The sequence below is a fragment of the Eschrichtius robustus genome, chromosome 20 (genome assembly GCF_028021215.1).
Source record: "Eschrichtius robustus isolate mEscRob2 chromosome 20, mEscRob2.pri, whole genome shotgun sequence".
NCBI classification, from domain to species: Eukaryota; Metazoa; Chordata; class Mammalia; order Artiodactyla; family Eschrichtiidae; genus Eschrichtius; species Eschrichtius robustus.
In genome coordinates, this window is record NC_090843.1 from 39366602 (window position 1) to 39379033 (window position 12432).

The window sequence follows — 12432 nt, forward strand, 5'->3', positions numbered from 1 at the left end:
TTAGGTGCAAACTCTCTGACCCAATGACCACAATGGCTCTGAGCCATAGTTTTTATGTTTCCTAAAAGAAAAAAGTAAACTCATCAAATTGTTAGTTTCACTAATACTGATTCACTCACTTCCAAGTGGCGAGACCCAGAAGGCTGAAAGAGCAGCAAGTAAATATATAATTAGAGGTCACATCTCTGCTCCTAAATTTCATAAACCCCTGCCACCCAAAAACTAGGTACAGAGGCAGAACCTTGTATCATAAAACTCTTTATTTTAAAAATGCTAAACTCACCACATCCATGTCAAAAAGAATGAGGACTTGGGTTCAGTAGCATTGGGGCTCTTCAATAAGAGCTCCATCATCAAAGTGCTGTTTCTTTTTAGTGGAATTGGAGGATTTGGAGGGATGGGCAAATAAGGATGGAAGAAATCAAAAAGTTTTATTTGCTGCCTTCCAATTTATGCTGCAATAATGTCTGTCCTAAAGATGCAGTGAGAGAGCGGTGGAGAGAGAATCAAGGGGTCTGAACATAGAGAATGCAGACTGAGCCCCATTCTGTAGGAACAAGGAGACCATTCATCCAGATGTTGCCTGCACTGAGCTGGATGAAACATTAGTCTTACTTACCTGAGACGCTGCAAAGAGTTTCTGCGTTTTCCATGAAACCAGTAATACTCCCAATCTCCCCAATCCCCCTTGTGCATAATTAAATCTCCATAAAATAACCCACGTACTAAATATTTAGTTAAACCGAAAGCAAATTCATTCAAAAGATCCCTGGTTTTTCTCATTCCCTGTGGGATGATAACTGCATTATCATCACAAACTTGTAAAGGACAGTGAGAGAGAAACCCAGGATTTAGCGTCTAGGAAATATGACACCTAAGTCACCTTGGCCACCCAAAAAGTTAAAGAGATAGGATCATGTATAGACTCCCACATGTGTAAAAATAGCAAAGGACTATTGATTGAGAACCTATGAAATCTCCACACACATTATCTCCAGTTTTCACACCAGCCCTTCAGGATGATGTTATTAACTCCATCTTGAAGAAGAGGAATTCGTGATTCTGAGAGGTTAAGTGACTGACCAAAGGTCACACATCTAGCAAATGAATAGGGTTGTCAAGGATTCAAGTCCAAGTGTGTGAGATACCATGCCTGGAATCCTGCTGTGCAAACTCACTGTCTTTCCAAATAACTAATATAGAAGGCTGTGGCCACTGGGCCCCTGTACCTTTCCCTTTGTGCCTTTGCTAAAATCCTATGGTGTATTTCTTTGTGCTATTCTATGAGCTGAGATGCCATTCCTGTTGAAAAAAGGCAGGATAGAAGAACACAGTCCATTTTCAGGGATTTTTAGTTCACTTTATGTATCAAGTACCAGAGAAATCAAATTGCTTCTGTGCATGAGGATGAGCCAGCCCATGAGAAAAACCAGAGTCTCCCAGCTAGAACCAGATAAGCAAGCACCCACTGCAAACTGATCCCCAGAAGCTGCAGAGGCAGGATAGAAAAATGAGGTCTTAAGTTCTTAGAGTATTTTACACGTTGCAGAAATGCTTTTGCTTGCATCATCTCATTTGATCCTGACCACTGGCTTGTGAGATGAGTTAGTTTTCTCGTTTTGATCAACAAGGAAACTGAAATAAAGACAAATAATTCATCCAGTGCTCCAAAGCTAATAAGTGGTGGACCCATGATCTGAACCCAGATCTTCTGTATTAAATGTTTTGGTATCTGTGGGAAAGCATTAGCACACTCACTGTCACACTGTAGATGTTCAATTCCTTCCTTCCCTGACTCTCCATCTATCCTCTTCTAATGCCTGTTAAATATTTCAGGATTTCTAATAGGGTAAATTTTCTGTCTTCCCTTCCCCTGTGTGTTCCCTTCTGAAAACAGCCCAATACTCTTTTCACTATGCCAACCAAAGATCCTGACATAACTCAGAAGAAAGTCCTCTGTAATTCTCTCCCTTTCGTAACAGGAATCACAAAGACACTGATACGTTTAGGGATTTACCTCCTAAGCCACTGGTCAGGCATGTCTTCTGGGCTTTAGCCCCTGAAATCATAGAGCTATATGAAGGTGTTCTGAATAAACATGGCTTGAAATTCAACCATGTACATTTCCTTATTCATAAGGAAAGTTCCAGAAGTGGCCACCCAAATTTGCACACTGCCCCTAGTTTAAATATACACAGAACCTCAGCCTGCTCATTAGATGAATCTACTATCTTTATTCGGCAACTTTTTTCTGTTCCTCCCACCTTTAGGTAAGCAGCACAAAGTAGTATTCATTCCTTCTAGGAGAAAACATCAGCCATTGTTGAAGTAGAATCCCACCTATGTGTGCCGAGCTCAGGAAACAGGCCCAGAATCTGAAAGGACTGGCGCTAGGAAAGCTAATGTACAAAGGTACTACAGGATACCTGGGGACTATACTTTTGACTTTTTCATCCATTCAGTATCCCACTTGCCATAACTCATGCTCAGTTGAACAACGGCTGAGAAAGACTTGCTCCATAACTGAAAGTCCCTCGTCATAAACCCCTCCCTTATTCTAACTCATATCCTGCCTCCACCCTCGAATCACACTTCAACAGTCTCCAGGAAGAATATACCGAATCATCAATGAGGTCCTTGCCTTTCTGAGGCTGCTATCTATTTGGCATCATTTCGGCTCTATAAATAGTAACCATAAAGAAACTAGTTCTTTTTGGATACCTACCATGTGCAAATCTGGTCACTCACATGGATGTTATCTCATCTTTTGACCCCAATACCTGGCACATATGTAGGTGCTGATAAATTTTCAGTTGAAATTTCAGTTGAATTTTAAGCCCTGCCTTACACTGCTGGGAACTGCAGGTATCGAATTTTAGCACATACACACACACACACACATACACTATGTGTACAGTGCACGTGCACACATACATATGTGCACTTGCACACACAATGTATGAAGAAAACTTTGTCTTCAAGCAATTTACACTGTGGGGAACCTGTTGTTGTTGCCATTATTGTGTTTTCCAGGCACCGTTTTGAAATTTGGTTGCAGACGTAGCCTGTTTTTATTTTTACACTGATTAATAATATGGCAGAACGCTCCTCATTTTTAGTCTTTCTGCCCTTTCCTATAGCTGCATTCTCCCTTCTCTCTAGACCCTCTCCTCTCTCTCTCTGCATTCCTTTGTGAACTCCTCTCTCTCACTTTCCCTTGGATACTGCCTGTGGAACTAGGAAATGTCTCCCAGAATTAGTTATGTTCAGTTACTTCATAAAATATGATCGCAGAGTAGCTGTCATCTGAGTGTGGTGCAGACACCAATGTTAAAATTTTGGCAGACTCGTCAGGATGCACCACTATTTCTGCAGTAGTCAAGGGTCCATGTTGGTGCTGGGACTGGTTCAGGGCACGTCTAAGAGGTGTGACTATAAACTAATGAGGCTGGCTTTATGTAAACAAACACACCAGAAAGTCTGCAGTCCATTCGAATGTTATCCTTTAAGAGGGTCCACATGGGAGACCCCACACTTGCTGCAACAGTGCCGCCATTGCTCTAAACGCTTTTGGACTTGTCCTCAGAGCCAGTTTATGAGAAAATCTGACTCACTGCTTAGAGTCACATCTGATTTTTGTTCCAAAACAGCATTGCTCAGCGTCATCACCCGCCACGCTCACCAGTCTTGGTTTCCAATGATTTAGAGAGGTTTCCTGAAATCAAATCCACCCTCAAAAGACAAAGATTTGCAACCATTAAGACTACGTAAAGAACAAGCCTTAGGCGGGTTGCTAGAATGCGTCCCCAGATATTTTTATCTGCTTCATTAAAATAGGTGTAAAAATCCTCACCCTGACTTACAAACTTGCTCCTGCTCAAACCTCATCTCATACTGCTCACCACTCACCCGTGACACACCAGTCTCCATTCCATTCCTTGAACACTCTTCACAATCTTATTAGAAGGCCTTTGGATTGCTATTCCCTATGCTTGAAATGATCAAGTGCTTTTAATCTTGATCATTACTCGGTCTACTCCTTCTTAACATTTTACCTTAAATGTCACATCTTCAAGAGAGGCTTTCTTTGGCCACCAAATCCAAAGTCTAAAGCCACTTTCTAATCACATCACTTTATTTCAGTTTTCTGCATAGCGCTGAAATCACTGTATGATATTCCTCTCAAGTTTTTGATTTCCTTATTTTCTGTCTCCCCTGCGTTAGAATGTAAACTCCACAAGAGCAAAATTTGTCTCATTTGTCACTGTATCCCCAGCAAACAGAAGGCACTCAAAAAATGTGAGTTTAATTGAACTGAATAAATCCCAAGGCTACTTTCACTTGTTTTGAAGGGTGTGAATATATTACTAATTTTGAAGGGAATGATTTCACTGAATATCAAGTGAATGTATCTCTTTTTGTTTGTTTCCAAATAATTATTTAGACATCAGGTGGCCATAGCTTAAGTTCCAGTCACTTGCTCTTCAAGAGTTGATAACTGTCCTTTCATTCTTTTATTTTTGATTTTTAAATATACGTGCAACGCAGAATATATTCTCCTTGCCAAAAATTAAAACATATAAAGTTTAAAGATACCTTTGTTGGCCCACCCAACACATACATGTGCACATGCACACACTCACTATCTAGGTTCCTGTCCCTCAGTTCTGCCAACATAACCATTGCTATCCTCTAAAGGCATGATTGAGCCAGAGGATCCACTGCCAAGCTTACTCAGAGTGACTGCTGGTGAGAGACCCGTGTTCCTTCCTGCATGGGCCTCTCCATAGTGCTGCTCCTTAACATGGCAGCTGGCTTCCCCCAGAGCAAATGATTTAAGAAAGACAAAGAGACCAACCAAGATGGAAGCAACAGTCTCTTTTATCACCTAATATCAGAGGTGATATATTATCATTTTTGCTGAATCTTGTTATCTTTTTTTTTTAAAGGTACAAGACTTTTTTTTTTAATTTATTTATTTATTTTTGGCTGTGTTGGGTCTTCGCTTCTGTGCAAGGGCTTTCTCTAGTTGCGGCAAGCAGGGGCCACTCTTCATCGCGGTGCGTGGGCCTCTCACTATCGCGGCCTCCCTTGTTGCGGAGCACAGCTCCAGACGCACAGGCTCAGTAGTTGTGGCTCACGGGCCTAGTTGCTCCGTGGCATGTGGGATCTTCCCAGACCAGGGCTCGAACCCGTGTCCCCTGCATTAGCAGGCAGTGAATCTTGTCATCTTGATGACCAACATAGATCAACCCTGGTACAGGGTGTGAAAACTAGGAGACAGAGATCACTAGGGGCCCTCTTGAAGGCTGGCTACTCCACTACCTATCTAAGATTGTTGAGAATTAAAGGTAATAGGTTTAAAACATTTCCCTGGCACATTGTAAATGGTCAAAAAGATTGTTAGCCAATATAACTCGCAGAAACAAAATAAAACAACCCAAGATTTTCTGGTAGAGAATTTAAATATTTTACCCATCTGTTGTATAGTGTTGTGAAAACACTGTCCAATATAGGCACTTCTTAAAGTTTGTAGGATTTTATGTTCTAAAACTATACTAACATAGACATATGACTGTTGGTACTTGAAATGTGTCCAGTCCAAATGTAAAACTTACACTGAATTTTCAAGACTTAAGTACCAAAAAATATATAAAATATCTAATTAATAAGTTTATACTGATTGCACGTTGAAGTGATAATGTTTGGATCTGTTAACTAAAATATATTATGAAAATTAATTTCACCTATTTCTTTTTGCTTTCTTAATGTCACTACTAGCCAATTTTAAGTGATGTGACTCACACTGTATTTCTATTAGACAGCATCGAAAAATCAGCAGAAGATACAGCTATCTTATTTCATATTTAAACTCCCTATGATGTCATTGGGTAATCTGCTTTGGATTTTCTAAATAATTTCTTCAAGTGTTTTGTGTGTTTGTTTCAGAGAAAATGTCCATTTGCCCCCCTGGAGTTGGGGAGACCTGGGCAGGAAGTCCCTTTCTATGTCAATGGCTCTGGCTTCTTAAGAGCAACGATTACAACTTAAACTATATAATATGGACTTCGTGAAACCACATTCTGCTGAAAGTAGCAGAGAAAAACATTCCAGAGCCCCATGTCCAGGCTGTAATGAGTTCTAGGAGAGGAAAGTTCACAGTAATTAAAATGAAACACTTAATCTCCAAATCACTAAAACCTTTCAGAAACCACACTCTCAAAGTCCTTGGGAAAACCCGAAAATAAGACAACAGGTTGAGGCCCAGGTGAAACCAAAGTGAATTTTGAGCCCTGAACCTTATCAAGACAGGTAAACTGCAACTTACGCTTTGAGTTTTTGAATTAAAAAACATTTAATTATTAAAATACGTCCATATTATTTCTTTTGACATTCCTAGCTGAAAACAAGTCAGTTGTGAGGTTGTTAGGAGGCTGTCATTTATGATCAGCAAAGATAAATATTATTAACTGCTATTCTTGGTTGCCCAGAGGATATTGGCTTATAATCAAGGGTTATACCTAAGTGACCTTGTTTCCTCCTTTGAAATAACAGGGTTGAAATTGACATGACTTAGTATATAATATATTTCTGGATGGTAGCTAGAACAGAAAATTTTTATCTGGGGCAAGAGATTTTTTTTTTTTTTTGGATGGAAGAACACAGAGCTATTTTATAAAAACAAGTATTTGATTTATTTTTGTGTGCCTCTTAAAAATATAACACAGACTAATAGGTTTAATAATAATAATACAAACCTCTACTAATTGATAGTCTTCTATGTAAGATTATCACAAGGCCACCTTGGTGAGCAGTGACTTCCCCTCATGAAGGAAATCATACAGGGCCAAAGGTACTGTAGGAAGAGGCACTTAAGGCTGATTGTAAGGATCCTTCTAACACTGCTGTTAAATGATTGTCTTGGTGCCCCATATTTCTCATCAATAAAAACAAGGAAAATGCCAATAACAATAGAAAAGTTGTTGCTACATTGCAAAATGGCATATCATTAGTAATGGGCAAAGGTATTTCTTTAAGCAAGTCAAATGAATTGTTCCCTAAAAGCCTCAGTTAAAAATTAAAATTAGTTTACATTTTACCCTCATTATATTTTTCAAGCTTTAAGCAATTAACAACTAGGCCCAAATTCACCAATTGCAGGGCAAAGGCAAAATTAAGAAATGTAAGGCTAGTAAGTAGTTGGCAATCAGTAGGTTAGATTCTTTTTTTGTTTTTTAAGTTTTTTTTGATGTGGACCATTTTTTAAAGTCTACTGAATTTGTTACAATATTGCTTCTGTTTTACGTTTTTGGTTTTTTGGCCATGAGGCACGTGGGATCTTAGCTTTCTGTCCAGGGATTGAACCCGCACGCCCTGCCTTGTAAGGCGAAGTCAACCACTGGACCGCCAGGGAAGTCCAACAGGTTAGATTCTGATGGTGAAGAAAATCCACTTGGTCTGATTATTATTTATCTGAGGATTTAAACAGTAGCCATAATTGTATTCTTTGAACACCGAGTTCCTGCCCCTCCCCCCACTCCCACCCTGTAGTTAATTAGCTGGGCAGGTCTTATAACAAATGCCCACTCAGAAACACTGGGTGGTAGAAATGCTGTTGATAATTAAACACCACAATAGCACGGAGCCTATTTCAGGAGCCGCCAAGTGGTCTTGCCCCAGCCGGACAGCTCACCACACACTCACAGACCCTCTATTGTGCTGGCTATGGCTGCACAGAGGGATAGCTGCTTGACTGGAGAAGGGATCAACTGCAGTAAGAGTGAAAAGACCAAACCTTGCAAACAGATACAGGAGTTCTGGACTCAAAATATCCAGAGGGTAGAAGTGAAAAGAGAATGGACCCAAGAAAAAGGGAAGTGGATGGGCAGGAAAATTAATCACAAAATTGACATTAACCTTTCTAGTTTCTATATCCAAACAGCCAACCAAAATGAGTTCACCAATCGTGTGCCAAATAGATAGCAATTAGAAAACTGCAATACATAAAGAATAGGTTAATTTGTGTTCCATTTAGGTTTAGAAGAAGTTCACTAAGTTTAAGGTTTTTAAGGAAACCTTGGATCATCGTCCCACCTCCCTGGGTATCAGTTTCTTTATCTTTAAAAATAAGGGGGTTGAAAAGGTTCTTATTCTGGGGTGGAAAAAATAGGAATGGGGCTCCCCAAACAATTTCCAAGGTGTCAAAAACTTAACCAACACACCATTACTCAAGATAAAACTACAAATTCTAATATGATTATCATATTTATTTGATTTTCCTTAAAACATTAACCCAGTTTGTTAGGTCTGATTATCTAATACTGAAGATATGCTTCTATTGGCTGTTATATAGGTCATTATTAATAGGGAGAAAAATGATTACTTTAAGTCAGCTGATTTGGCAGTCAATAAAGAAAATCCTTCAAAAGAGAGTGTTTTATTAAACTATTAAAAAATCCATAGGATAAAAATAATAAAAGGTTTGCTTGGTGAAATGGTTTGAAACCATTGGCTCAGTTAGTGCCTCTCCAACTCGTGCATGGAATTACTTCTAACAGAAGCAAGTGAGTAGGTATACTCCCAGGGGTATCTGGGAACTTAGCCTGGGGAAAAAAAAGAGAGAGAGATCTATAAACTTTCTTTTTTTATCTTAATTTTTTTAGGAAAATGTTCCATTCTTCTCCATAATAGAAGTGTTTGTTTTAACTTCTAAATAATTTGCTTTCATCAAAATCTGCATTGAAAATTTGATGCTCCAGAAAGACACACATATTTATTCTGAGGCTTCAGAGATGCCCACTGCACCCCATCAACATGTTACGCTGCATGCTACGCTGCATGTTAGGTATCTCACTTTGAGAAGCACAGGGATCTAAATGATCTTGGAAAACTTACTTGGCTATAAAATTCTGTGTATCTTCCTTGTTATTCTACGAAGAGGTGAATGCTTTATCTTAAAGATACAGAATCTCTTTACCACTACAACTCAAATAGCATCAGGTCTACAGTCTAGGAGTAAAGGCAAAGTCTAGAAACAAAATGTTTTGTGCTAGGAAAAGCAGGAAAAATTTCCAGGGGGAGCCAAGCATAGCTCAAGAGAAGCTGTCCATCTGAAATGCCACCTGGATTCACACCAGTAATAACTGTTGTGGATATAAAAATTAATAGGGGGGATTTCATAGTATTAGAAAAATTTATTTTTATAAATCATGTGTCTATCACCCAAGTGTTGACGCATGCATGCAATTCAAACATCAGGCTTTCAATAAAAAGCTTACTGAATGACTTAGCAAAGACAATTCCCCCATTTTCTCCATAATTTGGAGTGGAAGAAGGAGGGGGGGAGAGTGTAGAGGGTGCAGTTACTGGGTCAATTAATCAACCTGAAAACTGTGACACAAACTCTGACGCCTAACCTATGTCTAAAAATACACAAATGTATACGAATTTGTTTTAAACTGTCAATGCCTATATTTAGGACCTTCCCAGCGAGGCTATAATGAGACTGTGTTTGAGGGCTTCAGTCACAGCAGACTCTAGCATTAATCTGGAGTTAGTTAAATTAACAGCATTTAGTACTGACTTGTCAATCTCACTGCTCCAGGAAATTGCACCTTGAGGCTGCTAATATTGCCAATTTTTCCACAGGAGTATGTGCCCATGTGTATGTGTATTTTTTTTTCTCCAGAACCTCTGTGTTCATACACCATCATTGCTTCCCTACATCCACAGCACTTATATTATCATTTATTCTGGCCTCCTTTAGCCTTCCCAAGGGATTATGCATAGTGTAGCTGCTCAGTGAAAGAGTTTTTTAGCTTTATATTTGTTTGTTTATTTTTCTGTCATGGCTCATGACTGAGGCTTTAAAAAAAAAGTGTGACAGTATTTAGAGTACATGATTGACTGCTATAGCAACATTCATTAACCATGACAAATGTGCAGCAAAACACAGTCCTGAGTGTTCTAAACAGCAACTTTAAAAAGAAAGAAAACGAAAAAGACTCAACTAATTTTTCATTGACCTCATCTATAAATAAATTTAGACTGATGGTGAGCAGGGGCAATAATAAATTAGTATTCGTTTCCTATAATTAATGCAAACATGCCTATATAACCACTTAATTTCCATTTCAAAATATACCTAACAAATTTTCACTTGCATTATCTTCATAATATTTTCTCTCTGGATTAGAAGAATGAAATGGTTGGATTTCTTTCCCACCCACCAGGGGGAAATATTGTTTTGGTCATAGAGAATGTCAACCACATGTTGGTGACAGATCCGCAGAACCTGACTCTGATCTGTTTCATTATTTGTATGATCCTCTACCACATGCCCATGCTAAGGCTGTCTTCTTTCTCTGTCACCAACCAGGAAGGGCTCCACTGAAGTGACCAAGTGAGCACCTAGGCAGGCCCTCACATGCATGAGTGCCATGAGTAAACAGTAAGAAGCAGACTCCCAACCTGACATAAGAATTTGAAATGTTCTATCATTGACATGAACGTTCACTCACACAAGGGAAGGTTGGGTAAACAATATGTTGTGAATCAAATAAAGATTATCACACACTGAATAAAACAGAAATATCAAGCCTGACAACCTCTCTCTGCAAGAGGAGCTAGTATAACTTGCTCTCTTGGGCATGGGCATCTCCAGAAACCATTCCTCCAATCACACCACAATCAAAGATCAAACTGATCAGAGATCAATGTCTGATCACACCCAAGTCACCCAACCATCAGGACTCACTAGCTCTACTGGGGCAGCAATAGTGGAACACTTTGTTAGCAATAAGTAAATTGATTAACAAGAACAAAATTACCACTAAGACACACATACAAAAATCTCTATGAGCTGGGAAGAATATATGAACAGAAGATTTGAATCAGGTTCTACAAAAACAAACAAACAAAAAACACCAAAAACAAAAAAACCAAACATATTCTTCAGCAGAATGCAACTTGCCTCATTGGACGACTTTTCTTAAGGCCTTCCTAGTCCTACAAAGCTTTTGCCCCTTAGTGTTTTTCCCTCTGAAAATCACGGAAACAAATGTGTGCAATGTGAAACAGAAGTGGGCCTCATACTAGTGGAATTCTAATTAACTCTGCTAGGCAGCTATTTGGGCCAGAGGGCAATGGGAATATCTTAAGCTGATAGGTGTACTATCAACTGGTTGTGTCACCAATTAGACCTTATCATAGTAAGATAGTTAATAATGAACATAGATTCCACTTTCCCCAGACATTTTTAAAAACCCATAGTAGACTCTCAGATATCCTGCCAACGAAGTAGCATTTCCCCAGAAAGAAAAGGGAGTCACCCCGTTTTTTTCCCTTCAGTTGTCAGCCTGGAAAGCCGAGCAATGCACCTCAACACACTGGTGCAGGAAGCCCAGGAGAGGGTGAGTGAACTGTCTACTCAGGTGGAGAATGAAAAATTCAGCCTGGACAACACAGAGAAAGAGAAACAACTGAAAGCTTGGGAGTGGAGGTACCGACTCTACAGACGCATGAAAACAGGCTTTGAACATGCCAGTGAGTATAAGCAGAGGACTTGTACATTTAACTAGACTGAACCCTGGTTTGAGACAGCCGGGCCTTCTTTTACTGATTTTTTGCAGCTCTACAGGGTCGTGGATGGCCGTCGTCAGCCTATGTGGAGCAAGGGCTCTGGGAGGCTGTAAAAGGATCCTTTGTCTTGCTTGATTTTCTGGCTCCTGATAGGTTCTCTGACAACAGCCATGAGGCTTTAGTGCTGCTGGCTTCCCTCCACCATGTCACACTCATCTAGCACTTTCCACCCGCTACACCCTAATGCCTAATGACTTGGATGGTCTGATGCCCTAAGTGCCTATATTTTGGGATGTGGAGGTGGAAAACCATTTGTTTGCCTATTTGTCCAGTTTCTGCTTCAAGCTCCAGTTTAAGTTGTTTTCAACTTAATACAGGCAACAGAGAAGGACAATCAACCCATGAATTACGCTTTTGTCTGCACTTCCATTCTCTTTACCAGTTCTAACAAAAGTTAGTTTAAGAAAAGCCTTGTTTCTGGATAATACTCATTAGCACTGGAAGGTACTGCTTAGTGCCGCCCTTGATATAAAAATTCATATAAAATCCGAACACTTGTGAAACAGTAAACTCTTATTCCAACAGGTGATCTTATTTAAACGACAAAAACTAAAACTTAGGCTTGAAAATTTAAACATAAGGGAAAGATAGGTTCATTAGGCTGGGAATTATCTGCCTCTGCTTTGTGATATAAATAAACACCAAAGGCAGGGAAATTCTTGTTTTCTGTTGTATTGTATACTAAATACCAAATCTAGGCCTAATCCTTTCTCTTGAAGCAAATAGCTTAAGTAACATTAATGAAAGGTTGCTTTTAATATTAACAATCTCTTTAGCAATGCTGATACACGT

At 39.4% G+C, this 12432-nt stretch overlaps 1 protein-coding gene across 1 annotated transcript in view; it reads left to right on the forward strand.

The window, feature by feature from the left end:
- Positions 1–12432, forward strand: part of ANKFN1 (ankyrin repeat and fibronectin type III domain containing 1) — a 155155-nt gene that overhangs the window by 21131 nt on the left and 121592 nt on the right. Inside the window, exon 4 of the mRNA XM_068531301.1 lies at positions 11350–11544. Coding sequence (XP_068387402.1) covers positions 11350–11544 — 195 coding nt within the window. The remainder of the gene's footprint in view (positions 1–11349; positions 11545–12432) is intronic.